At 43.4% G+C, this 27,252-nt stretch overlaps 1 protein-coding gene across 1 annotated transcript; it reads right to left on the bottom strand.

Annotated features, from left to right (window-relative positions):
* Nucleotides 1–10,379: 10,379 nt before the first annotated feature.
* Nucleotides 10,380–26,867, bottom strand: LOC122100283 (vomeronasal type-2 receptor 116-like). Its single transcript, XM_042670635.1, has 9 exons — nucleotides 26,824–26,867; nucleotides 26,427–26,576; nucleotides 24,263–24,551; nucleotides 21,859–22,671; nucleotides 13,959–14,186; nucleotides 12,784–12,907; nucleotides 11,197–11,301; nucleotides 10,708–11,152; nucleotides 10,380–10,650 (listed from the first exon to the last, which is right to left on the bottom strand). Exons 1-9 carry the CDS (start codon nucleotides 26,865–26,867, stop codon nucleotides 10,380–10,382), a joined length of 2,469 nt encoding a protein of 822 aa, XP_042526569.1.
* Nucleotides 26,868–27,252: the final 385 nt, after the last annotated feature.

Below are 27,252 nucleotides of genomic sequence, written 5' to 3'. Positions count from 1 at the left end.
AAAAAAGTAGTTGCTTGACATAGGTACTGCCAATTCAGAGGCAGCTGCAGTCTCCTAAATAGCTTTACAACTTAAGGTTCCCAGAAAAGCCACAGTTATTTAAGTTGTCTATGTATTCTTTCAGTCAACCTCATGAGACTCTCCTAGACCAATTGAGCTACATCCTGTTATGAATAAAGGGTTGTTCTTCTAAGTAAAAAAAATATAGGGCATTTCAGATGCACATCAAGAGCAGTGCACGTAATATCTGCATGTGGCGAGGTAGCAGCATTGCTAAGTCGTGGAGAGCTGGCCTAGCGTGCACGGATACCTTGGCGCTATCCCCAGCGCTGGAAACAAAAAGGCTGGTCGGGCGATCTCATTCAAGGCTGTAACACCACAAGTAAGTAGGTGAACATATATTATTCATTTTTTTAAGCTCTTGAATTTGAAAACCTGTCGTTTTGCTGGTCCTCAGACTTGAACTCAGGGCTTGAGCCCTGTCCCTGAGCTTTTTCCAGGTTGGTGTGCTACCCCTTGAGCCACAGCTCCTCGTCTGGCTTTTGGGTGGTTCACTGGAGATAAAGAGTCTCATTGGCTTTCCTACCCAGGCTGGCTTCGAACCATGATCCTCAGATCTCAGCTTCTTGAGGGACTAGGATTATAGGTGTGAGCCACCAGTGCCTGTCTTGAAACGAACATCATAATGTAAACTCACACGCTGGTCAGTCAAGGCACGCAGGTCAGATCCAGGCATGTGGCATCTGTTCTGTGCAAGGGGCGATGTTTGCTGGCCTCATGGCCCTTCATTCGCCCGCCCCGTGTCACAGCCAACACGATCCTCATTGTCTCCTAAGTCACAAAATGTACTTTTCTGAGAACCTCGTTCTAACTGAACAATCTCCCCTGAATCTCTGCCAAACCATTGAAAATCCAATAACACGATGAACAATTGAATCAGGCAAATACACAAGACGGCCTAAATTGTAAGCAGGAAGCCATAGCGGGAGACATTACACACTGAAACGATTAAACCTGACGTGATTGGAAAGAGGAACTTCCCTAAGGAACTACAGTGCGAAGATGAAGTGGAAGCAAACCAGGTAATGAGACTGGACTGGACAAGAACGGTGCTGTGCAGAGGAAGCTCTGAACGCATTTGTACAAAAAGGAGTGTGTGTGTGTGTGTGTGTGTGTTTGGGTGCCATGCCTCATGCCTGTAACCCCAGCTGCTCAGTAAGCTGAGACTTGAGGATTGTAGTTCAAAGCCAACCTGGTTAGGAGAGTCCATGAGACTCTTACCTCTAATTGACCAACAAAAATCCAGGCATGGAGGTGTGATTCAAGAGAACCAGTGCCAGTCTTGAGCAAGAGAAGCTAAGGGTAGGAGCCGGTGGATCAGGAGACTGAGACACGAGGGTTGTGGTTAGAAGACAGCCGGGGTAGGAAAGTCTGAGACTCTTACCTTTAAAAAAAACTACTCAGAAAAAGCCAGATGTAGTGCTGTGGCAGAAGTGACCTTGAGCAAAAGAGGCGCAGAGACAGCGCCTGCCCCAGGATCTCCAAAGGAAAAAGAAATGGAAAAAGCTAAGGGACAACTTTCAGGCCTTGAGTTTCAAGCCCCAAGATACACACACACACACACACACACACACACACACACACACACACACACACACACACACACACACACGACGCTGCCATTTTTAACTTCGTAAATTAAAATTTTGTTTTGTTAATGAATTCATTAATCAAATGTGCAAACAGCTTTGCAAACTACACTTTCTCCGGATGGGGCTTGTGGGCTGGTTGGCTCTGAGGGGAACACAGGCCCCACATACCTGGCTGCCTTGTCGAAGTCTTTCCTGCAGGACCTGCTAGACTGTCACTGTCAAGCTCACCTGAATAGAGGTCTCCAATAGAAAGTGCTTTGTGTGACAGTCTGAATTAGTCACTTGAAGATAAAGGACTAAATTGTGTTCTCCAACCAGGAATGAGTAAAGAATTCTCCTCTGAGCTGGAATTAGGTCTCCAAGACAAAAATCCTTGTCCTAATCAGCCAAAGATGAACAAGTGTGAGGTGAAGACGCCACAGCCCGGGGGACAATAGTCCAGGCGATGTATATAAACAGGGATGGATGTTTCCATCCATCTTAAACCTGCTCTTAAGTCCTCTTAAACCTGCTCATTACACACATATGTCTGTTACTGTAAGCCCTGGGTGCCATGTTCCCGGCGGGGCATTGTTTTGGGACATCAAGCCATTTTCTCCTGCAGATTTTTATTTCCCAAGAGATCAACTTAGAATCTAGGCGATAGATCTTCATTAGCCCTTCTACATAAACTATTGTGACTTCCAGAGAGCTCTTCTCTCTAAGATCTTATCCCACCCCAACGCCGTCTTCTCCTGCGTCTAACAACAAATGACTGGACATAGCCAGGTCCCGTGGATCTCCATGTTCTTGACTCATGTTGGGAACACAGCCCCTGGGATCCTCCAAAAACCCATGAACACTTCCCTTTAACAGGACGGATTCTATGTTATTGTCCTTACAAAGTGAAGGGTGCCAGGTTGTTCCTGATGCTCTGTCCCCAAACAATTCAGGAATCCATATTTAGCGCACTGTGTGGAGCTCACAGTTTTGAATTTGGGGGAATTATAAGTGGTAGAGTCAAGTCTTTTTATCCTTTTCTTTTCAAAAAAATGTTTATTATAGCCAGGCACCAGTAGCTCACACCTAGGGAGGCTGAGATCTGAGGATCATGGTTCAAAGCCAGCCCAGGCAGGAAAGCCCATGAGACTCTTTTCTCCAATGAACCACTAGAAAACTGGAAGTGGCGCTGTGGCTCAAGTGGTAGAGCGCTCGCCTTGAGCTGAAGAGCTGAGAGACAGAGCCCAGAGTTCAAGCCCCATCTCACACACACACACATACACACACACACACACACACACACACACACAGATTATAACAAGTGACATGCAGAGGAGTTACTGGTTCATAAGTCGGGTAGTGAATGTATTTCATTTTGGACAATGTCACCCCTTTCCTTTCTTTCTCCCAGCTTAAGTCTTTTTTGAAAAAAAAATTTAAGTCTTCTTTTAGGCATTGCTCTAAGCACATTGATCTTACAAATATGTTGTGTGTATATATATATATATATATATATATATATATATATATATATATATATATAGTGCACTAGGAATTGCTGGCTGATGCTTGTAATCCTAGCTATGCAGGAAGCTGAGATCTGAGGACTGTGGTTCAAAACTAACCCAGTAGGAAAGGCTGTGAGACTCTTATCTCCAATTAATGAGCAAAACGCTGCAAGTGGAGGTGTGGCTCAAATGGTAGAACACCAGTTTGGAGTGAAGACTCTCAAGGACAGTGCCCAGGCCCTGAGTTCAAGGCCAGGACACACACACACACACAATTGTGGAGAAAATTAGCTAATGTATCATACATTTTTTTTTCCAAGAGTGACTAGGGAACTTTCACATAGCAGGAAGTAAATTGACAGAGTTGGTGTGGAAGGGAGGTTCTACTAGGCAACCATAATGTCCTGCATAAGTTTGCTTCATTTTCATTGTTCCAACCAGGATCCATGTAAAAATCTTAAACTTCATTCTTAATTGAAACAAAGAGATAAAAATCTATAGCATCGTGTTGTATAGCCAAAATAAAAATTAATATGGAAGTATTGATGGCTCATTTGTTGGTTGAAAAGTTGGGAAACTGAGTTATTTAACACAACAGCATCTGTCTCTTTAGCTAAATTTGAAATTTGAATCATGATAGGATGCCAATGGCTGCCAGAATAGGAGATATGTTTTCCTTAAAATGAGCAGACTCCATGTTCAGAACAGCTCTGGTTTGAGAGAACAGTTGAGCAGAAACTACAGAAAGTCACAGCAAAGCCAGAGCTCATGAACCGCCGTTTCTCTTTTCTATACACCTTACAATGTGTGGTACCTGAGCCCACAGCAGCGCATCATTACCAACTAACACCCATCATGTGGCATATGCTTTTCCATTGCACATTGAACGATTTGGGGCAGACATACAGCAGCACGAGCCCCCAAACAAAAGAGAAGTGTAGAATTTTTCATTGCTCTGAAACATCTGTGAGCTCTAAGGGCCAAAGTGATCTCATGTGTTTTGTGCCCAACATATGTCGAGTGATAAGGTCCCCCCCCCCCCCCCACTGTCTTATGTTTCCAAGGACAGACAAGGATTTCTTATGTTGCTTCATGTTCTCACAAAGTAAGAACTGGACTAGAAACTGCCTTGGGTCAAACCTATAACTCAGTGCCTTCCCTTGATCCTGGGTGCATGATGTTGCCCCTTGCAGCCTTGCCTGAGGAGGACATGATGCCCCTTAGCTTAGGGAGGGCATACTGCCTTTAGGCCATGTCTTTACTTTTGCTTTGAAAATAGGCTTTATTCATTTTATTTAGATACATCTGAAGCTATTTCTTTTAAAAAGAAAATTAGGAAATACACTCACTGGGTGGTGCACAAGTGTACTCAAGGGAATTAACTGAAATATGACAGATTCAAGGGAGAATTCCTTAGAAAGCAAAGTCAGTTTAACAAAACACTAGGATACAAGCATACAAAAGGTGTGGAGGGGGGGATCAAAGAAAGAGGGGGTAGACCAATGAAGAGGAGAAAGTGGGAGAATGTGGTTAAGAATACAATGCACAGGCGCTGGGAAGGTGGCTCAGTGGTAGAGCACTTGCCTTGCATGCTCGAGGCCCTGGGTTCGATTCCTCAGCACCACAAAAGTAAAAAGCCAGAAGTGGTGCTGTAGCTCAAGTGGTAGAGTGCTAGCCTTGAGCTGAAGAGCTGAGGGACAGTGCCCAGGCCCAGAGTTCAGGCCCCACAACCGGACCCCCCCCCCAAAAAAAAGAATACAATGCGCAACCTATAAAATTAAGAAGAGTGAAGGAAGGAATGGGTTGGGAGGGATGGGTGAGAATGTTGAAAGGGGTGACATTGATCAAGATGCAATGTATTCATAAATTGCTCTGTTTAATGGCAACTCCTTTGTACTACTACCTAAAAATAATTTTAGAAAGATAATAAACATAAACAAATGCCCATTGCTGGTGGCTCACAATTGTAATCCTAGATATTCAGGAGGCTGAGATTGAGGATTGCAGTTAGAATCCAGCATGTACAGGAAAGTTTGTAAGACTTATTTCGACTTAAATAAATAAACTATCAGCTGGGAAGGTGGCTCAGTGGTAGAGTGCTTGCCTTGCATGCAGGAGGCCCTGGGTTTGATTCTTCAGCACCACATAAGCAGAAAAAGCCGGAAGTGGGGCTGAGACTCAAGTGGTAGAGAGCTCGTCTACAGCTGAAGAGCTGGGGGACAGCACCCAGGCCCAGAGTTCAAGTCCCACAACTGAAAAAAAATAAACTATCAAAAAAGCCAGAAGTGGAGCTGTGGCTCAAGTGGTAGAACAAAAAAGGTTCAGGGACAGTGCCCAGGCCCCAAGTTCAAGCTGCAGAACTGGCACAAAAAATAATAAAACAAAAATAAAGAAGCATATACAGTTTGCCGGATAGTGAGCCATAACTCTGTTTCATATGTTTCCTTAGGAAAAAATTATTTCCCAAAATATCTAGCTAAAAACAAGAACAGAATAAGCTAAAACAAAACTAAGTAAGCACTCCATGTATACATTTATAATTTTGTTATTTTTTTCCTGCTAATTACACATTATTTTACACTCCTTTTTTGCCAGTTCTGGGGCTTGAACTCAGGGCCTGGGTGCTGTCCCTGAGCTTCTTTTGCTCAAGACTAGTGCTCTACCACTTGAGCCACAGCACCACTTCTGCATTTTCTGTGTATGTGGTACTAGGAAATTGAACCCAGGGCTCATGCATGCTAGGCAAGCACTCTACCATGAAGCCACATACCCAGCCAAGAAGGTGGATGACAGGGAAGGAATTGATAAACACTTCTTAGTACCAACTCACTATTAATTGACTTAACGGCTCCAATTAAATGACACAGATTGACTAGTTGGATCAAAAAGCAAGACTCATTCATCTATTGTCTTCAAGGGACACAACTTTTGAAAAAAAAGCAAACGTATTTTGAAGGTGAAGGGCTAGAATAAAATCTTTCAAACAAATGGCTCTCAAAAACAGGCCAGAGTAGCAATACTAATATCAGATAAAATAGACTTGAAGTTAAAATTAGTGAGATGAGACAAAGGAAAACATTTCATACTAATAAAGGGATCCCTCCTACAGGAGGATATAACAATTCTAAATATCTATTTACCAAATGCTGGAGCACCCAACAACATCAACCAAATACTACTTAACCTAAAAACAAACAGATACAAACACACTGATTTTTGCTGACTTTAGCACATCAGTGTTGCCTCTGGAGAGATCATCCCAGCAAAAAATCAACAGACAAACCTCAGAACACAATATCTGCATTGACTTACAGACATCTACAGAATATTTCATCTGGCAATACCAGAATATACATTCATTTCAGAAGCCCATGGAACATTTTCCAAAATAGATAATATTTTAAGTCCAAAGCATACCTGTGCAAATTCAGAAATATTGAACTTATTCCTGCATTTTGTCAGAGCATCACAGAATAAAATAAGAGCTCAACACAAAAAGCTATCACAGAAAATTCTCTAACTCATGGAAACTGAATAACATATTATTGAATACCAGTGGATCATTGAAGAGATCAGAACAGAAATTTAAACATGTATAGAATTTAACAAAAATGAACACACAAAATGCCAGCTCCTCGGGGTACAGCAAAGGCAGTACTAAGGAAAATTTATGGTTATGAGTGCCTACATCAACAAATTGGAGAAATCTCAAGCCAACAATTTAATGTTGCACCTTAGGCTTCTTGAGAAAGAGGAGAAAGACAAACAAATAATCAAATAGTCAAGCCAAATAATCAAAATGAATGCAATAATGAAAGACACTAAAAAGCTATAGAAAAACAACAAAACAAAGAGTTGGTTTTTTGAAAAAAATTAACAAAGTTGACAGACCCTTAGCAAATCTGACAGAAAAAGAACATACCTAAATAAGTAAAATTAGAGACAAAACTGGAACATCACAACACAACAAGTAAGATTCAGAACATTATAAGGCAATACTTTGCAAACCTTTAAGCTAACAATTTGGACAATCTGGAAGAAATGAAGTAATTCATAGCCAAGAAGATTTAAACTAAACAGACCCATAAGAAGTAATGAAATAGAAATGGTAATAAAAGACCTACCATCCAGAAAATCCCAGGACCAAATGGATTCACAGCCAAATTCTATAAGGCCTTCAAGGAGAACTCATTAAAATACTCCTCAAATTCTTCAATGAAATTGAAAGGGAAAGATCCCTACCAAACTCATTCTATGAAGCTAGCATAACCATCATGCCCAAACCAGAGAGGGACCCATCAAAGAAAGAAACTATACACTCATCTATTTGATGAACATCAAAAACTTGTCAATAAAATCCTGGGCAACTGAATTCAACAATTAACCTAAAAGTCACACACTATTACCAATTGGGATTCATTCCAGGGATGCAAAGCTGGTTCAATATGCACAAGTCAATTAACTTGTAATTCAACACATCAACAGGTACAAGCACAAGAACCACATGATTATCTCAATAGATGAATAAAAAGTATTTGACAAGTCCAACACTCTTTTATGATAAAAGCTCTGGAGAAGCTAGGAATCCATGGAACATTCCTCAATATAATAAAGGCTGTATTTGACAAAGCTGCAGTCAGCATTATACTTTACAGTAAAAAGTTAAAATCACTTCCTCTAAAATCAGGAATGAGACAAGTATGCCCACTCTCTCCACTCCTTTTCAATATAGTACTAGGATTCCTATCTAGAGTAATAAGGCCAGAGACAAACATAAAGGGGATCCAAATAGTGAAAGAAGAAGCAAAAACTCTCCCTCTTTGCAGATGCATGATTCTGTATTTAGAGAACACCATAGATTCCTCTCCCAAGTACTTGAGCTGATCTGAAACCTTGCAAAGTAGTGTGGTAGAAAATTAATCCACAAAAATTTGTAGCATTTCTATATGCCAACAATGAGAAGAGCAAGATTGAAATCAGGAAAGGAACTCCATTTGGAATAGCCTCAAAAACATCATGAAATACCTAGGAATTAACTAAAGATGTGAAGGACCTCTATGATGTAAAATATAAAAACTTGAAAAAGGAAATTAAAGATTTAAGGAAATGGAAAAATGTTCCAGGCTCATGGATTGGAAGGATTAACGTCCTGAACATGACAGTACTTTCCAAGCCACCTAAAAATTCAATACAATATCCAGCAAAATCCCAACAACATTCTTCAGTGATATAGAGGAAGGAATCCAAAATTTCTTATGGACTAATAGAAGACCCTGAATAGCAAAAACAATCCTTAGAAGGAAATACAGTGCTGGAGGAATAGCAATTCCAAACTTCAAACTCTATTACCACAAAGCCTTAGTCATAAAAACAGCCTGCTACAGGCACAAGAATTGGCTTGAGGACCAATGGAATGGAACAGAAGACCCAGAAATGAACCCATACACATATAGCCACCTAATATTGATAAGGGAGCAAAAACACATGCTGAAAGTAAGACAGCCTCTTCAACAAATGGTGCTGCCAGAATTGGCTATACATGTACAGAAAACCAAAGATGAATCTTTTTACATATCACCCTGCACCAGAATCAACTACAAATGTATAAAAGACCTCTATGTAAGACCAGATATCCTAATAATATTACATGAAGGGCTAGGGCTCCTAGGCACAGATAAAAACTTCCTCAGTAAAGATCCAGCATAACAACAAATCAAAGAAAGGCTGGGTAATGGGATTGTATCAAACTGAAGAATTTCTGCATGTCAAAGAACATAGCTAGCAAGATAAATAGAAAGCTCACAAAATGAGAGAGGATCTTTACTAGCTATCCATCATACAAGGGCCTCATATCTAAATTGCACGTAGAGCTAAAAAAATTAAACCTCCAAGACCAAATGCTCAAAAAAACCCCAACAACCTAATTAATAATAAATGGGCTAAAGACTTAAAGAGAGACTTCTCTGAAGAAAATATAAGAATAGCCAATAGACACATGAGGAGATATTCAATATTTTTGGGCCATAAAAGAAATGCAAATCAAAGCAACATTGAGATTCTACTTCACTCCAGTTAGAATGGCCATTGTCAAGAAAATGACCAATAAAAATGCTGGTGGGCATGAAGCCAAAAGGGAATGCTAATACACTGTTGGTGGGAACGTAAACTTGTTCAGTCACTCTGGAAAGTATGGAAGTTCCCTGAAAGACTAAACATAGAGCTTCTTTATGTCCCAGTAATCCCATTCCTGGGCATTTATTCAATAGAACAGAAACCAGGTCACACTAAAGCTGCCAGCACAACCATGTTCATTGTAGCATTGTTTACCATAGCCAAGATATGGAATCAACCCACGTGCTCCTCAGTAGATGAATGGATCAAGAAAATGTGGTGTATACACACAATGGGATTCTTCTATTACATAGAATGATGTTGCACCATTTGCAAGGAAATGAAAAGACTCAGAAACCATAATATTAAGTGAAGTAATCCAGACTTAAAGAAACATAGGTTGCATGGTTCCTTCGTTTTAGTAGTGGGAATGTGCCTATAAACCCACAAGAAAGCCCAATGGATAGTAAAAGACAAAGAAATTACACTTGGGCATGATAAACTGAACCAGGCTGTAAACATTCACACGCTGAGAGCAAAGGAGGATATTCCTAGGACAGGAACACAAGCACTCAATAGCTATGTGCATAGGATCATATAAAATGACGCTTATTGAAGTGAGCTCCAAGAAATGGAAACAAGAGTTTTTTTTTATTTTAGTCTTTGTGGTTTTTTCCCAGTTATTAACAAATCCCCAAAGTATTTAGAAAAAAAATGACATAAAAATGTATTACTTTTATCCACATTTTATAAGAACTTATATTAATAAAGCATGATTAAACAATTGTAGATAGCTATTTCCCACCATGAATAAGAAACCTATCATGCAAGTATTTATGCTTCTAATTCATGCATGTGCTAACTCTTCTGAAGGATTAATTCATAAATTCAAAATGCTGCCATATAAAATGCAGACTTTTTTTTTTTAGCATAACCCCAACCAATCCTAGAATTGGAAATATTATGTAACAGATATACTCAGCCAAAAATAAAACAAAACCAAACTACAGTCATAGGACAATTTGAAACACTGCATGTGTGGGACCAGAAATCCATGTGCATGAGAAGATACAAAGATATGGGTGGAAGATAGGAGAGATTCACATCAGAAATGACATATACATTTATCTTAAGAAGCTTTATTTCTCCCAGAGTGGGATCTGTCCCTGAGTCCTTGCAGAGAATTTCTGTGTGGCCTCAACGAGACGATGTAGCACTTAGGGGCAAAGATGCAGCCCAGGAGGCCCGCACTGGAGGCCAGGATGGAGGAGACCTCCAGGGCCACCACAGCCTTCCCCTTGGCACTGTGGTGGACAGGCAGGAAGCTGAGCCACACGCTGCAGAACAGCAGCATGCTGAAGCTGAGGAACTTGGCCTCGTTGAAGGTGTCAGGCAGGTTCCTGGCCAGGAAAGCCACGGTGAAGCTGGCCAGGGCCAGGCCGCCCAGGTATCCCAGCACACAGTAGAAGGCGGTGAGGGAGCCCTTGTTGCACAGGATGATGACGTGGCCGTGTTCAGAGTGTGCGTCTGTGTCCACGAAGGGAGGAGACGTTCCCAGCCAGAGGCCACACAGGGTCACCTGGACCATGGTGCAGATGGGGATGAGGAGGTTCGGAGCGCGGGACACCAGCCACTGCCGGGAGCTTCTGCCTGGAGCCGTGAGCGCGAAGGCCAGAACCACAGTGAGGGTCTTGGCCAGGACCGTGGACACAGCCACGGTGAAGACCACTGCGAATGTGCTGTGCTGCAGGAGGCAGGAGGCTGTGTGGGGACGGCCCAGGAAGAGCAGGGAGCAGAGGAAGCAGCAGGTGAGGGAGACGAGCAGGAGGCAGCTGAGCGCCCGGTTATTGGCCCTGACAATGGGGGTGTCTTGGTGCTTGACAAACACCCCCAGCACAGCAGCTGTGAGCGCAGAGCCCAGAGAGCGCTGCAGGCCAGAGCCGCGCCCAAGGGCTCTTCATAAGCCAGGAAGCTCTCAGCTCTGAGCAGGCAGCGGGTGCTGTCGGGGTTGGCGTACTGATGCGCTGCACACCTCACACACTGCGCCAGGTCTGCGAGGAGTGAGAATCACTATTAGGCTCTGCTCAGCATTTATGTTTCTTACCAGCCACTTCCTCCTCTAAAGATTACCCAAATTGTATTGTTTACTGCCTTTCCATACCAAACAGAAGAATGCATTTAATCACAATTCTCCACTAATACTGCGCATATTTAAGATGTCAGGTATGTCATGGATCAGGTCATCATAGATTACACCTCTCTATGATCTTGTCTGTGATATTCAGTCAAACCTGTAGTCTTCCTAAAGATCAAAATACTCATGTCTTATGTAGGAGGCATCTAGATCAGTTGTAGGATATGCAGATGGTCAATAACCCTCTTATCCCTGTTATCCTGCCAGCCTAACACTCGGAGCAAATATTCCTTGAAGTCCTAAGTGCTAGGCTGGATCGGTGCGCTTGTACCTTGTCTGTCCTATGCACCTGTCAAACAGCAGACGACAGACAATGAAACCATGCACAGAACCTTCAGAGCACTCTGCACAGCACACGCATCCCCAGTTAAACAGCACAACCCTAGGATCAGACACTGTGCTCTGAGGAGAATGAGAGACAGTAAGAGAGGGTAACGTTGTGAGGTCTGGCTTCTTAGCATGAGCTAAATGCAGCTGAGCTGGTGAAAGCTTTGCTCATTGATTGTAATTTGTGTTTTGTTCCTTGTTAAAATTTAAATATACAATGTTGAGGGTTTGTTGTTTTTTTTTTTGGGTCCCGTCATGGGGTCTGAACTCTGGGCCTGGGCGCTGTCCCTCAGCTCTTCAGCTCAAGGCTAGCGCTCTACCACTTGAGCCACAGCACCACTTCCGGCTTTTTTTCTTTTTGCTCATGTGGTGCTGAGGAATCGAACCCAGGGCCTCATGCATGCAAGGCAAGCACTCTACCACTGAGCCACCTTCCCAGCCCCCTTGACGGTTTTTTTTTTTGTTCAAAAATAATGCTCCCAATGAACTTGAAGTGTGAATTGCATGTTTAAGGACCATTGCTTCATTTGTTTCTTTATCCCTTTCTGCCTTGTCTTTTTTCTTTCTCCCTCCATCTGTCTCTCTCCTTCTTGCTTCTGTTCTGCTTACTTTTTCTTTTTTCACAGTTCTTGAGTTTATACTCAATGCCTCAGTCAGTGCTGTCTCTGAGCTTTTGTACACAGGGCTGATGTTCTACCACTTGAGCCACAGCTGGACTTCTGGTTTTCTTGCTGATCACCTGGAGAGCAAAATCTCAGACTTTCCTTCCCTGGGCTGATAGAATCCTGATCCTCAGCCTCAGCCTTCCTCCTAGCTGGGATGATACGACTGGCCACCAGCGCCTGGCTTGGCTGAGCTGTTTCAAGAACCTGGACGATCAATTGTAAGAATGACACTGTCAGTTGAGGGGAGGCTGTGTTTCTGCAGTACTGGTTCAGGTTTCTGCATCATCCTGCATGGGCTGGGAAGCAGTGGGCAGAGGAGGACAGTTCTCCTTCAGCCACAGCCTCACCTGTGCCATTGGAAATCTCGTTCTCTGGGCAAGGGGCACAATCAAAGCAGCAGGACGCCTTTCCCTCCCGAGGGGATTTCCTGAATCCAGGGCCACAGCTCTCAGTGCACACAGACTGAGGGGTCTGGAAAGATCAGAGATGTGCTGTTAATTTGTTAGGTGTTTGGCAACCATCCAAAGTTCCAGCAATAGGTGAAGTCATGAAGAATCATGTGTTCTAATTCCAATCAATTTATTGGTTGCTATTAGAGCTTGGTTCTTATTTGACTCTTATTTTTCTTGGTTGTGGGGCCTGAACTCTGGGCCTGGGCGCTGTCCCACAGCTCTTCAGCTCAAGGTGAGCGCTCTACCACTTGAGCCACAGCGCCACTTCCGGCTTTTTTTTCCTTTTGCTTATGTGGTGCTGAGGAATCGAATCCAGGGCCTCATACATGAAAGGCAAAGGCTCTACCACTGAGCCACCTTCTCATCCCTTATTTGACTCTTAGATCCAATGGGTTAGTCTTATTCCTAAGGCCCAGGTGCTACTGGGAGTGTAGGGAATCTTTCAGCAGTGAGACTTTTGTTTTGCTTTGCTGATAGTCCTCGGGCTTGAACTGAGAACCTCACTGGCAAACCTGAGGTTTTTCTTTTCTCTCAAAGCTAGTGCTCTACACCTTTTACCACAACACCACTTTCAGCCTTGGTGTGTAATTGGAGATGGAAGCTGATGGGCTTTTCTGCCTTGGCTGGCTTTGAGCCTCAGTCCTCAGATCTCAGCCCCTGAAGTAGCTGGGATTAGAGGCGTGAGCCAGCCGTGCCTGGCAGCAGTGCAGACACTTAATATGCATCAATAGAAACTACCCCAGACACAAGAGCAGCAACCAGACCACCAGCTCGGCCCCTCCCAAGATGTTCAGCACACCAATAGAGATAACTGATACATTGAGCTCCTCAGGTCCTCTGTCATCATGAGCGACAAGCAAGCACCGCATCTGTCTCCTGCACTTTTAGACTCATAGCCAAGGACAGTTTAGAAACCAGGTTAAGGAAATGGGCTCTGTGGCAATCCACCAATTATTTCTCAAGAAAATATCCTTAAATGAAAAATATGTCACCATGTCTGTTGTGGGGCATCAGTGAAGATGAGGGACAGAAATTCCAGGGTGGGAATGTGGCCTATGCCTGTGACTCACCTCTGCCAGGCCTGTGTGCCAGGCCACCATCGCATCGGCTATGGACAGCTGTTGACCACGTGGCTCAGAGGGAGCAAACGTTCCCACTTTCACTTTATTTTCCAAACCGCTGGGGAAATCCTGAATGTTCACAATGTCATACTCAGCCTCCAACCTCCTCTCCTCATCCCAAGTCACTCGATCCCCAGATGGGGTGTCAATGTGGAGGTGCTTCAGAAAGGGGTGCAGCTAGAAGGAGATGCAGCACCGCTGGTGAGGGTGACCCCGAATGAAGGCAGAAAACCCGAACTGGCAAAGCCGCTCCGCGCTTCCTCCCCCACCACACAACTCAACCCTGCCACTGGTCTCAACTGAAGGTTGCTTGCTGGCATAATGTTTCCAAGTCCCTGTCCCTCACCACAGAATCCAAAGCTTCAACATCAAGAGAAAATACCCAGTGCTAGCCATTTGAATACCCAAAGATCAAACAACTATCCAAAACTAGTCAGAGATGATTGTTTTATAGATGTATCCAGAGTGACAGTTTACAAAATACGTTAAATCAAAGCACTAACATAACAGTTGTGTACATTTTGAATGATTGTGAGCAACAGCTCTTGGACATATCAGCATGAAGTCATTCTGGGCGTAAGATTTAATGGGTCATGCCGATTGCGACGACCCGGTGAGAGCTGCTGGGGTCCCAGTGGCACAGGGGGCTGCCTGCAGATCACTGGCGCAGAAGCTGCCTGAGCGTGGACACTGTGGACCCGACAGCTTCGACAGAGGCAGAGACAGAAGAGACTCACACAGAGCCACCACCGCTCAGCCCAGCCCGCAACCACCCCAACTGAACTCGTATTGCAACAGCAACTGAGACCTACATCACACAGAAACAACTAGCTCCAGGGTGAGCACCCCACAGGGGACAGTGTATCCCTCAAGGGAGACCAGAGCTGGAGGGAATCCCCAGACCCTGACCTAGACTCCCTACCCCAACACCCGGACCACAGGACCCACTAAAACTGGGAACTGTTCAAGAGCTCCACCAGCCTGTGGAGCACACTTCGTTGGCCAGCCTAGAGCAAGAGCGCCCCTGGAAGGGAGCTTAAATGCCGAAGCCAGGAACAGCGTCCCTGGGTCAAGACAACCAACAGTAGAAGAAATTTGAACTGTGTACCCCAGGCTGCATAACCTAGGTGGTATACACAGCAGCACAGGCCCAACGAGCGCGCTCCAGGCGGGGGCCGGGACCAGGCCTGGGGATCCGGCACCTGAACAACACAACCAACTCCTCCCAACTGAAGTCAAAAGCTGAGCATATGCCTCAGCAGAAGGGAGAAAAACAGGGAACTGCACCCCCTGGGAAGCACGCCTGTGACAACAAAAGACCTGGAGGCTCAGGACAAGAGAAGCCCAAACCCCACCAAAACCGCACCCATATACTCTAGGCTGGGAATTGGGCAACACAGGCTGCCAGCACCTGATAGTAAGCAGGAGCTCAGGCTGATAAGGCGGCTCAGCAGTAGAGTGATTGTCTTGGATGTATGAGGCCCTGGATCTGATTCCTTAGCATCACAAAGCAAAAAGGGTCAGAAGTGGTGCTGTGGTTCAAATGGTAGGATGCCAGCCTTGAGCTGAAGAGCTGAGGGACAGTACCCAAACCTAGAGTTCAAGCCCACAACCAGCCCAAAACAAACAAACAAAAACACATCAGGAGCCCATAGCAGACTCCAGCATCTGTGAGAGTGCATCCAGAGCATCTGATCTTCCCAAGAGCACCCGTAGGAGCAAACACAAGCAGTCTAGGCTGCTCAACCCTTCCAAAGTCGGGAATTGCCACCAATCTACAGCAGAGAGCCGAGAATCCTAAGTAGGTTAGAACAGCAGCTGGAAATAGGCTCCCAACAGAACCCAGATCAGGCACAGACTCTCTCTACCAATACAGAATCAGCAACCAAGCAAAGACAGACACACCAAAACAAAATTGCAGATCAGTCTCCTGAACCCCCATGTGAAAATCACAGAGAAAAATTACAAGGTTTACCACCACCCAGGACAGCAAGCTCACCTCAAAAGCCAGCAGCCACACAGGGGAGAGCCCCAGTGGGAGCAAAGCAGGAATGGAAGACAAAAGCTACATCCAAGGGTTGCTGGAGGCAATGACTCAAGAAATAAAGCGAGAAATGGATCAGAAATTGAAAGAGCAAAAGGATGAACTATCAAAAGAGATACAGGATTTCAAACAAGACTTGGATGCAAAAATAAAAGCTGCACAAACCTCAGTAAGAAGTGAGATAAACGCCAAATTAGAGGTAATACATACTGAGATGAGTACTCTGAGAACCAACATTGAATCCATAAAGGGATCCATTTCCACCATGCAAACCACAAGAGAAGCCACGGTCAACAGAGTGAATGAAATGGAAGGTAGAGTGTCAGATACAGAAGACAGAATACACCAACTGGACCAAAAAGTGACAGATATGGAAAAATCACTCAAATTAAACCAAAGGGAAATTCAAGAGCAAGCAGATAACGCCAAGAAATTTAACCTTCGTATAATTGGAGTGGAGGAAGGTGAGGAATTCCAGAGCAAGGGAATGCAACACCTATTCAACAAGATAACAGTGAAAATTTTCCCCACTTCAAAAAGGAGCATCTTACCTACATTACAGAAGCGTATAGAACACCCAACAAGCAAGATCCCAGGAGAAACACTTCTAGACACATTATAGTAAAAATGATAGATCTGAATAATAAGGAAATAATCCTGCATGCAGCAAAAATGAAGAAGGAGCTATACTACAACGGGAAAAAAATTAGAATCACTGCAGATCTCTCCACACAAACAATGATTGCAAGAAAAGCCTGGGAAAGCACCATACGAGCCCTGAAAGCCAATAACTGCCAACCCAGACTGATATATCTGGCAAAGCTAGCATTCACATTCGATGGAGAACTGAAAACTTTTAATAGCAAAGAAAAACTAAATGAATACATAAACATTAAGCCAGCATTACAAAGAATTCTAAGAGGGGGGACACAACCTGAAGAAAGCACCAGGAACTGGGACCTGCCCCAGACAGGCATTACTCAAAGTCTAACTGAGCAAGCACAGGAGGAAAGGAAAGAAGAAAAACTTAGGAAAACAGAATGACAGGGATAACAATGCATCTCTCTATACTTTCTCTTAATATAAATGGGCTGAATTCGCCAATTAAAAGAAAACGAACTGAGGACCGGATCAGAAAACAAGACCCATCCATCTGTTGCCTTCAGGAGACCCACCTCTCAGCCAAACATACAAACAAACTCAGAGTGAAGGGTTGGAAAAGGATCTACCAATCAAATTCCCCCAGTAAGAAAGCAGGTGTAGCTATCCTGATATCTGACAAAATAAACTTTTCATTAAAATCAGTACAGAAAGACAAGGACGGACACTACATATTAATACAGGGAACAATCCAAGAGGAGGATATTACCATCATCAACTTATATGCCCCAAATATTGGTGCACCCAGATATGTTAAACAAATGCTCTCAAACTTACAGAATAAAATAGATTCCAACACGATAATACTAGGAGACTTTAACACCCCACTCTCACCAAAGGACAGGTCTACCAACCAGAGGATTGGCAAAGAAGCTACCGAATTAAGTGAGGCCATACTTCAAGCGGAATTAACTGACATCTACCGAGTATTTCACCCTAAAACAACACAGTACACATTCTTCTCAGCAGCTCATGGAACTTTCTCCAAAATAGACCATATCATAGTTCATGCAAGGAACTTAAGCAAATGCAAAGGGATCGACATAATCCCCTGTATCCCATCTGACCACAGTGGAATCAAGCTAGTTCTCAATAACAAAGCATACTGCAGAAATTTCTCTAATACATGGAAATTGAACAGCACACTCCTTAACAATGCCTGGGTAATGGAAGAGATCAGAGAAGAAATAAAGCATTTCCTACAACTCAATGAAAATGAAAACACCTCACAAAGAAACTTGTGGGACACAGCAAAAGCAGTCCTGAGGGGCAAATTCATTGCCCTCAGTGCCCACATCAAGAGAATGGAGACAGACCAAGTAAATAATCTCGTGTTGCAATTAAAACAGCTAGAAAAACAAGAAAAAATGGAACCTAAAGTTACTAGACGAAGACAGATAACCAAATTAAGAGCAGAGATTAACCAATTAGAAAATCAGAAAATCATAACCAAAATAAACCAAACAAAAAGCTGGTTCTTTGAAAAAATAAACAAAATTGATGGCCCATTGGCAAGATTAATTAAAAAAAGAAGAGAGGAAACCCATATTAATAGGATTAGGGATGCCACGGGAAACATCACAACACGGACCCAAGATATCCAAACAATTCTAACAGACTACTTTCAAAAGTTATACTCTCTAAAGGAAGAAAATCTGGCAGAAATGGATGCATTTTTAGAGAAATACAAGTTGCCCAAACTGAGCAAAAAGAAGTTAGCCAATTAAATAAGCCAATATCCTATAACGAGATACAGGAATCTATCAAAAGTCTTCCAACAAAAAAAAGCCCAGGATCAGATGGATTCACAGCAGAATTCTATAAGACCTTTAAGAAGAACTAATACCCATACTCCTCAAGATCTTCAGAGAAACAGAGAAGGAGGGAGCTATCCCAAACTCATTCTACGAAGCCAATATCACACTCATCCCCAAACCAGGCAAAGACCCAACCAAAAAGAATTACAGGCCAATTTCCTTGATGAACACAGATGCAAAGATCCTTAACAAGATTCTAGCTAACAGAATCCAGAAACACACACAAAAAAATTATACACTATGACCAGGTAGGCTTCATCCCAGAGATGCAGGGATGGTTTAACATATGTAAGTCAATAAATGTAATCCAACACATCAACAGAGCCAAGGTCAAGAATCACATGATTATCTCCACAGATGCAGAAAAGGCCTTTGATAAAATTGAACATTCATTCACGCTAAAAGCTCTGGAGAAAATAGGAATAGAAGGAACATTTCCAAAAACAATAAAAGCCATTTATGACAGACCAATAGCCAATATTATATTTAATGGGGAAAAACTAAAACCAATTCTCCTAAAATCAGGAACAAGGCAAGGATGCCCACTGTCTCCACTCCTCTTCAATATAGTCCTGGAACCCTTAGCCAGGGCAATAAGGCAAGAAAAAGACATTAAAGGGATCCGCATAGGGAAAGAAGAAGTTAAACTATCCCTTTTTGCAGACGACATGATACTATACCTCCACGATCCCAAAAACTCCATCCCCAAACTCTTAGAAATCATAAATCACTTCGGCAAAATAGCAGGATACAAAATAAACCCACAAAAATCAGTTGCCTTCCTATACACTGATAACGCACAGGAAGAGAGGGAAATAAAGGGAGCAACCCCATTCACAATAACCTCCCAAAAAATAAAATATTTAGGAATTAACCTAACCAAAGATGTAAAAGAACTATTTAATGAAAACTATAAAAAGTTAAAGAAAGAAATTGCAGAAGACACTAGGAAATGGAAAGACCTCCCATGCTCCTGGATAGGCCGACTTAATATAGTAAAGATAGTAATACTTCCAAAATTAATATACAAATTCAATGCAATTCCTATTAAAATCTCAATGACGTACATCACTGAAATACAGAAAACAGTCCAAAAATTCGTATGGAACAACAAAAGACCTAGAATAGCCAAAACAATTCTTGGGAATAAAGACAATATTGGAGGGATATCCATGCCGAACTTCAAACTCTACTACAGATCTATAATAACAAAGACAGCATGGTACTGGCACAAAAACAGACCCGAAGACCAATGGAACAGAATAGAAGATCCAGATATAAATCCACAGGCCTACAGCCAGCTGATATTCGACAAAGGAGCCAAAGACATACAATGGAAGAAACACAGCCTCTTCAACCACGGGTGCTGGGAAAACTGGGCAGCCACATGCAGAAAACTAAAAGTGGACCCCAGCCTATCACCATGCACCAACATCAACTCAAAATGGATTAAAGACCTTAACATTAAACCTGAATCTCTGAAACTACTGCAGGTCAGAGTAGGAGAGACACTTGAACTAATAGGCACAGGAAGGAACTTCCTGAACAGAGTCCCAGGGTCACAACAAATTGGAGAGAGACTCAACAAATGGATGCACCTTAAAATAAAAAGCTTCTGCACAGCTAAATCTATCGCAACCAAGCTAGAAAGACAACCAATTAATTGGGAAAAAATATTTACCAGCAATATATCAGACAAGGGGTTAACATCCTGAATATACAGGGAACTCAAGAAACTAATCCCTCCCAAACCTAACAAACCAATTACTAAATGGGCAAGGGAACTAAAGAGGGACTTCTCAAATGAAGAAATAAAATGACAGAGAAACACATGAGGAAATGTTCATCATCCCTGGTGGTGAAGGAAATGCAAATAAAGACAACCCTGAGATACCACCTTACCCCAGTCAGAATGGCCCACATCCACAAATCAGCCAACGACAAATGCTGGAGGGGATGCGGAGAAAGAGGAACCCTATTACACTGCTGGTGGGAATGCACACTTATACAACCACTTTGGAAAGCAGTCTGGAGGGTCCTTAGAAAGCTAAAGATTGACCTCCCTTATGACCCATTCATACCACTTCTAGGCATCTACCCTGAACAACAGGAACCAATATACAAGGACACGTGCACCTCCATGTTTATTGCAGCACTGTTCACAATAGCTAGGATATGGAAACAACCCAGATGCCCCACCACAGATGAATGGATCCAAAAATTGTGGTATCTATACACAATGGAATATTATGCAGCCATTAGAAATGACAAATGGCATTTGCAGGGAAATGGATGGAGCTAGAAGAAATCATGTTGAGCAAGGTAAGCCAAGAGCAAAGAGACAAACGGTACATGGTCTCCCTGATAAGTGGATGCTAAATCCAAAATGTTAGGTGATATGACAGAACTAACAGGACTTAAGAAACAAAGAACTCCCACTCATCTGGTCGAACCACTACTAAATATCCCCACGCTGCTGATCACATGTATGGTGTATATGTGTACACAGTTATATGTTATAGACTGTGATAGACAATTTGCTCCAGGAAAGTTAGAATGAACTTGTGACTTTAAATGAGCATCATTATTCCACAATACTGTGAAATTCAGGAAATTATGTAATCACTTAATCACAATAAAAAAAAAAAAAGAACCTCAGGGAAGGTAGGGAGGGAAGGGATGGTGGGGGAAAACAATGGAGGGGGTAACAATGCTCAATAGGAAGTGTACTCATTACCTTGCTCATGTAACTGTAACCCTCTGTATAATATCTTCACAATAAAAAAAAAGAAAAAAAAGATTTAATGGGTCAAACTCAACACCTGCATACATAATATCAAATGATTATATGTGAGGATAGTGGTTTGTTTTTAAAAATCAAAGCACTAAATGAAGCAGAAAGCAAAAGTCCTGTTGCCAAAGGAGTTTTCTTTTTAAAAATATCTATCTATGTGTAGATCTGTCTACTCGCCAGTCATAAAAGAAGAGCTTTCTCTTTTACCTTTAGAAAAATATGCTAAGCACACACCCTTATTCTGAGTGCCCGTGCTGAAGTTCAACTAGTGGCCTGGGCACTGTCCCTGAGCTTTTCTCTCTGAAATCTAGCACACTAATACCTGACCACAGCTCCACTGCCTGATTGTGTGGTCATTTGGAGATCAGAGAATTACTGTTGTTCTTCTACTCAGGCTGATTTGGAAACTGAATCCTCTTAAATCAGCCCCTGAGTAGCTCAGATACAGGTATGAACCACGAGTGTTTGGCTAAACAGTTCAGCTTTAGGATTTCTCAGTTGATGGCGTGTGCTTGCCAATGGAATCTTTATTACCTGTGAAGGGGAAAATATCAATTTTTCCTCCCGTCCCTTGGGCTGACCTTCTGTGTGATGAAGGAACATCTCTTGGAGAGCCTGGGCCACAGCATGCACGGCGTTGTAGACATGGTGACTCTTTTCTGACATGGTCACGTCCAAAAAGTGTGCAGGCAGCCATTCAAAGGAGGCGTTGTGTGGACAGTTCTGCCAAGTCACACAGTCAGACTTGGACAAGGAGCAATTAAAAGCCATGACCCACAGCCTAGTGAGGAGATAGTCTTCTGGATACTTGGAAGGGTAAATTGTCTGGATAAAAGTTGTGAATTCAGGAACGTCTCCATAGTGATGTATAAAAAGGAGGCGGGAGTGGAAGTGTGCAGCCATGTGATGTCTCCCTCTGAGGATCGCCAGGCTGAGTGAGTTCATGAGCCAAACTTTTCCTGCCAGGAAAGAGTTGCCCAAAGCTTCTGCATTCACTGCAGTTTCCAGGAAACCACTGTTACCATAGACAGCAATGACATTTGTCGATGATTTTGTAATTTCATACAGGAGTAGTAAAGACTTGGACATCGATCGCATGGAGCTGACTGCCAACACCATTTCAAAACCGCTGCAGATTCCATTTCTGTCCATCTCTTTTCTCAGCGCTGCGAGCATCCACAATCCATTCTCATCTGCTGAGATGACCAGCCCCACCCAGGTCCAGCGGAAGTGAAGCATCAGGGAGACCATGCCCAGGGCCAGGGATGTGTCCTTGGGGGCCATCTGATAGACGGAAGGAAACCGGCCATGGTCACTGAGGATCAGATCAGAAGATCCAAAGGTAAGCTGAAGGGAAAGAAAAGCAGGAGCATCGTGAGGAAGGGGGCGTCATTAACTACAGCTCAGCCTGACTTATGTTAGGTAAGACCTGGACGTGGGTACAATGAAGGGTTGTTTTTCCTCTCATCAGTAGAAGCTACATGTAAAACCCAAGTGCAGAAATTGGATACAGGTCACTCATGTCTGTCGTGTTAGCCGCTCAGGAGGCTGAGACCTGAGGATCATGCTTTATAGCCAGCCTGGGTAGGAAAACCATGAGACTCTTGTCTCCAAATAACTAGTAGTTGAGTATTAGCTAGAAATCGTACTGTGGCTGAAAGTGGTAGAGGTCCAGCCCTGAGCACCAAAGCTCAGTGTCAGTCTCCTGGCCCTGAAGGAAAGGCTCTAGAATGGCACTCCTCCTCTCCCCCAACACCTCCATGCCCAAACACGATTTTCATGCAAAAACACACAGATATATAGACCAAAGTTTAGCTGTGGCTCAAGGGGTAGAGCGCTAGCTTTTAGCTGAAGTGCCGAGGGACAGCGCCATGGCCCAGAATTGAAGCCCCATGCCCTAAAAAAAAATTGGCATGTTTAAGGGGTAATCAACAGGCCTAACTCCTCTGAGCACCTAATGGTCTGCTGACACGGTCGAATGCAGGCAATCACAACCTGTTTGTGGGAGAAGGGCAATCGGCAGAAGTGTGACCAAACGCAGATGTTATTTTGATTGTCCATTAGATAAACATGAATCCTATAACTGGAGTGATTGGATGGGAGAGAAACGATCAGGCAGAAGCATAGAAGGGATGGCATTGTTCCAGATGTCCTGTGGTCATAATCTGAGGTATAGAATTGTACCCTCTGTACAACCCAGACGTGATCACCATCTTCATCATCATCACTATCATTATCATCGTAATGTATTTCTCATTTTTATTTATGACTTTTATTATTTAGTTATGTATTTATTTTTTGGGTTTTCAGTATCCTTACAAACTTGTAGAAATGGTCATTACTAACCTGTGAGTTTGTGAGAACAGTAAGTCCTGACACATGTCATCCATTCCATCCTTCCTCCCCCCCTCAACCCACTCAATCCCCTCAAAATGCCTCATGTCCTCGTCACACAGCAGTGTGGAATATCCTGACTGACGGTGTCCACCCAGGGTCTCTGGGTCTGCTACCCACCATCCTTCACCTCATTCCCCTCCCCCACACATGCTCCACCTTCCTGGTGCTCATTTTGTTAAACTCTTAGTTCTTCAAAGGAGTTCTGCTACTAGACCCTCTCCTCACTGTATCTTACTTTGCTTAACCTGTTTGTGTATCGATCCTTATGATAGTATATATATATGTATATATATGCTTCACCTCTTATGTCTGCCTATGAGTGAAAACAAGTACTCTTTCTCTCTCTTAGCCTGACTTACTTCACTTGACATAATTTCTTTCTGTGCTGGTCTGGGGAATGAACTTGGGCTCTAGGCTCTGTCTATGAGCGTCTTTCCTTTCACATTGGTGTTCTACAACTATGCCTTATCTCCATTTCTGGCTTGTAGTGGTTCATCAGAGCGGACATCAGTTCCCAGCTTTCCACCCGCCCTTCCCTCACCTGAGGAAGGCTGTAGAGTTGCAACAGTGTTCCCGCAGTGGCAGACATTGCGCCTGTGTCTCCTGTCAGGGCTACTTCCAACTCGCTCTCTCTAACACAGTTGTAGTTGGGTGTGGCCAGCTTCCCATACAGCCAGGCACATGCAGAGGACAGTATCCGCTGGTCTCTGGTGTCAATAGAATAGACACTAAATCCCAGAGTCACATTAGACAAAAGATGGGGGTTCTTGTTGATTTGCTCAACAGCAAAAGCCAAGGCCAGAATCGCCTGGTAGTTCTTGTAGATAAAGCTGCACACAAGACACGGGAATTTTGAGGAGGGGAAAAATGAAAACAACCCCACCCATACATGCAAAAAGCCAAGTCACGGATGCTCTTCAAATCCCAAACTATAACCAGATGAATGGAAGGCTAGTTTAGATACAGTATTAACATGTTCACCTGCTACCTCTTGGTTATACCAAAGAACCTTGCCTTTCCTCTCTACTGACTATGGACACACCACAAAGCTGGAGGTCCATGGAAAATTAGAAATATTCTCAAAATCATCAAAGTATTTGGCGCTTCGAAGATGGTCTACTCAATTCTCTCAGTCGGTGATTGACGGTGACAGAGGTAAAAAATATTCAATCACCTTACCTTCCTTTTATAAAGAGGAATTAAATCCAGAACTAAGCTTTCGGTGACATCGGAGGCAAATCTATCCTTTTACCTGGCATCACCGGCTGCCTGACCTGAGCTGACCGACTGCCATGAATTAATTTCTAGTTCGTGTCTCTCAGGTTGTCTATTCCATGTACGTTGTAACCAAACCTGAGTAGGTATTTGTCGTAGCTGATGACATCTGATATTAGAGCAGCCCCATCCTATAGTTACCTGAGATGAGGTGTGATCACACTGAGTGACTTGGAAAACAATACTGTGAAATCAATTTAGTGCAAATATTCTAGGAGTTTCTGTACAGTAATTTTGCCTCCACTGCATCCTATGCTGATCCTTGAACTGGAAGTAGTTCATTTTGGCCGTGCTCTCCTGAGGGTGACCCCAGTATTGCTTTGAACCCATAGTCAAACCTCACTGCACGGGTCCAAACGTCGACAGGTACTTGGTTACCAGAAGAATATAACTGACCATCTGCTACAAATGGCAGAGAGAACTTATCATCTAGGAGGTGACGGAGACCAGGCATGACACCATCCCCCAAATGGGGAGTCTGGATGTCTGATGGTAGTTAGGAAGCCAGCCTCTGAAGATCCCACAGCAATGAAGGTATTTTCATGAGCATATTGGAAACATTTTAAGTGCGGAGGGAAAATTCAGTAGAAGCATCAAGCAGGGAGACATGGATGTGGTTGGTCTACATGGAAGACAGGTAGATGAGCCTACATGAATAAGTCACAGAAAGGGATAGAGGTCTCCTCCCGCAGGAAGAGTGTGCAGTTGCTAATCATTCAAACAGGTGGCAAAACAGCTCTTCCTGACAATGGGAAAGGAACGGCAGCCACGGATGCTTGTAAAGGCATATTACATTCTAATGAAGGAATATTGCATTTTCTGAGTTTTGCCTAAGCTTAATTAATTCCATCCTCTGCTGCAGACAGCCCAGAGAAATATAGAAATCCCGAGGATGTGAGCATCCCAATGACCCAGAATTGAATAGGGGCGTTACTTTCTTACATAGTGCACACATTGTTCTGGCTCTCTTTGTAGCTCCCTAATTCATGGAGCTCCAGTAATATAAAATCACAACCTGAGTATCCGCATCTCTAAAATAAGGTAATTTCTCTGACAGGTGAGCGTAAGTATAGCCCTTCTCTCAAGGGATATTAGCAGTCTTCATTACTAAAATAAATACCATCAGCCTGTTGACCTATGGAAAAGACAATTTTGCATGGCCTCTTAGGTCAGACTGCATGCCAGGGCCCCTGGCTGAGTTTGAAGTCACGGTGTGTGACTTGGGGACAGTGACAGCCAGTGCAGAAGCCCTGGGAAGGAAGCTACGGGGAAGCCAAACCTGGAAGCTCTCTTCTCCTTTGATGGAGGAAAAAAGTTCCAGGTGAGGAGAAGACCAATGGAGAGCTATGGCTAGCAGAACAGGCATGGAGGGAAGAGCCCTACCCTGACAGGCAAAATGAAGGTGTAAAAAGCATAGAAAGGTCACTTACTAGAAATCTTCAGAAGAACGACTGGTCTCATGACTGCTGTCCACCTGCAAATGATAAAGGGGCAGCAACATCGCAATCATCACATCGCCATCCACGTGTGCACTTTTGTCTTTTCCTGCAAAGCAGGATAGATTCTGTTCCTCACCAGACCTGGGAGAAAAGAGAACAGGGAGAATAAGGCCAGGAAACATGAACGAGAACATGACAGAATTATTTGCAAAGCATGAATTCTGCATGGAGGTGGAATGGGAAGGAAATATATGGGTAAGGAATCTCTGGTGATCACGTGCTGGCCTCTCCGTGTCACTCCTGGGCATTCTCAGCCCCCTTGTGGGTTCGTCCAGCTTGCTCTAGGTCCCTAGAGGAACGAGGACACGCTGGGCCCTGGAGCTCTCACCTGAGCTCCTCCATCCAGAGGCAAAACACCAGATGGACAAACATGTTTGTCAGTCCTCCTCTCCACTCCCAAGTGCTGTGATTTCATCCCAGGCCCCAGAGTCTAGGGCCATAGTGATGAACTTCTGCCGCGTTGATGAGACCCTGAACTTTTGTCCAGGAACTTTTTGCACAGACAGCCCTTGGGATGAGGCAAAAAATTGCATGAAAGGATGCCAAATAAAACTTCAGGACTCAGTTCAGAGAGTGAATTTGTGACTGATAGCTATTATGGGAAGAGAGGAACAGAAAAGTGAGCAGTTAGGAAAGATATTTCATCAAATTTAGGCAGAGGTCTTGCCAAATATCCCAACATAGAGGCCTATTCTGATACAAGGACCCTTTATCACACTCAGCAGATCAGAACAGAAAAGTACATCCCACGTCACAT

This window comes from Dipodomys spectabilis, unplaced genomic scaffold (assembly GCF_019054845.1).
Source record: "Dipodomys spectabilis isolate Male_0828 unplaced genomic scaffold, ASM1905484v1 ptg000573l, whole genome shotgun sequence".
Lineage (NCBI taxonomy): Eukaryota > Metazoa > Chordata > Mammalia > Rodentia > Heteromyidae > Dipodomys > Dipodomys spectabilis.
The sequence above is the reverse complement of the archived record's forward strand: the minus strand, read 5'-3'. Positions and strand labels throughout refer to the sequence as shown.

Bases quoted from the DNA above. Each gene is read 5' to 3' on its own strand.
- LOC122100283 (XM_042670635.1), bottom strand. From the start codon at position 26,867: ATGTTTGTCCATCTGGTGTTTTGCCTCTGGATGGAGGAGCTCAG. The intron at 26,577-26,823 runs GTGAGAGCTCCA...CTTTTCTCCCAG, and splicing joins CTCTGGATGGAGGAGCTCAG to GTCTGGTGAGGAACAGAATC. The intron at 14,187-21,858 runs GTAATAAAGATT...ATCTCCTTCTAG, and splicing joins TGATATTTTCCCCTTCACAG to CTGCACCCCTTTCTGAAGCA.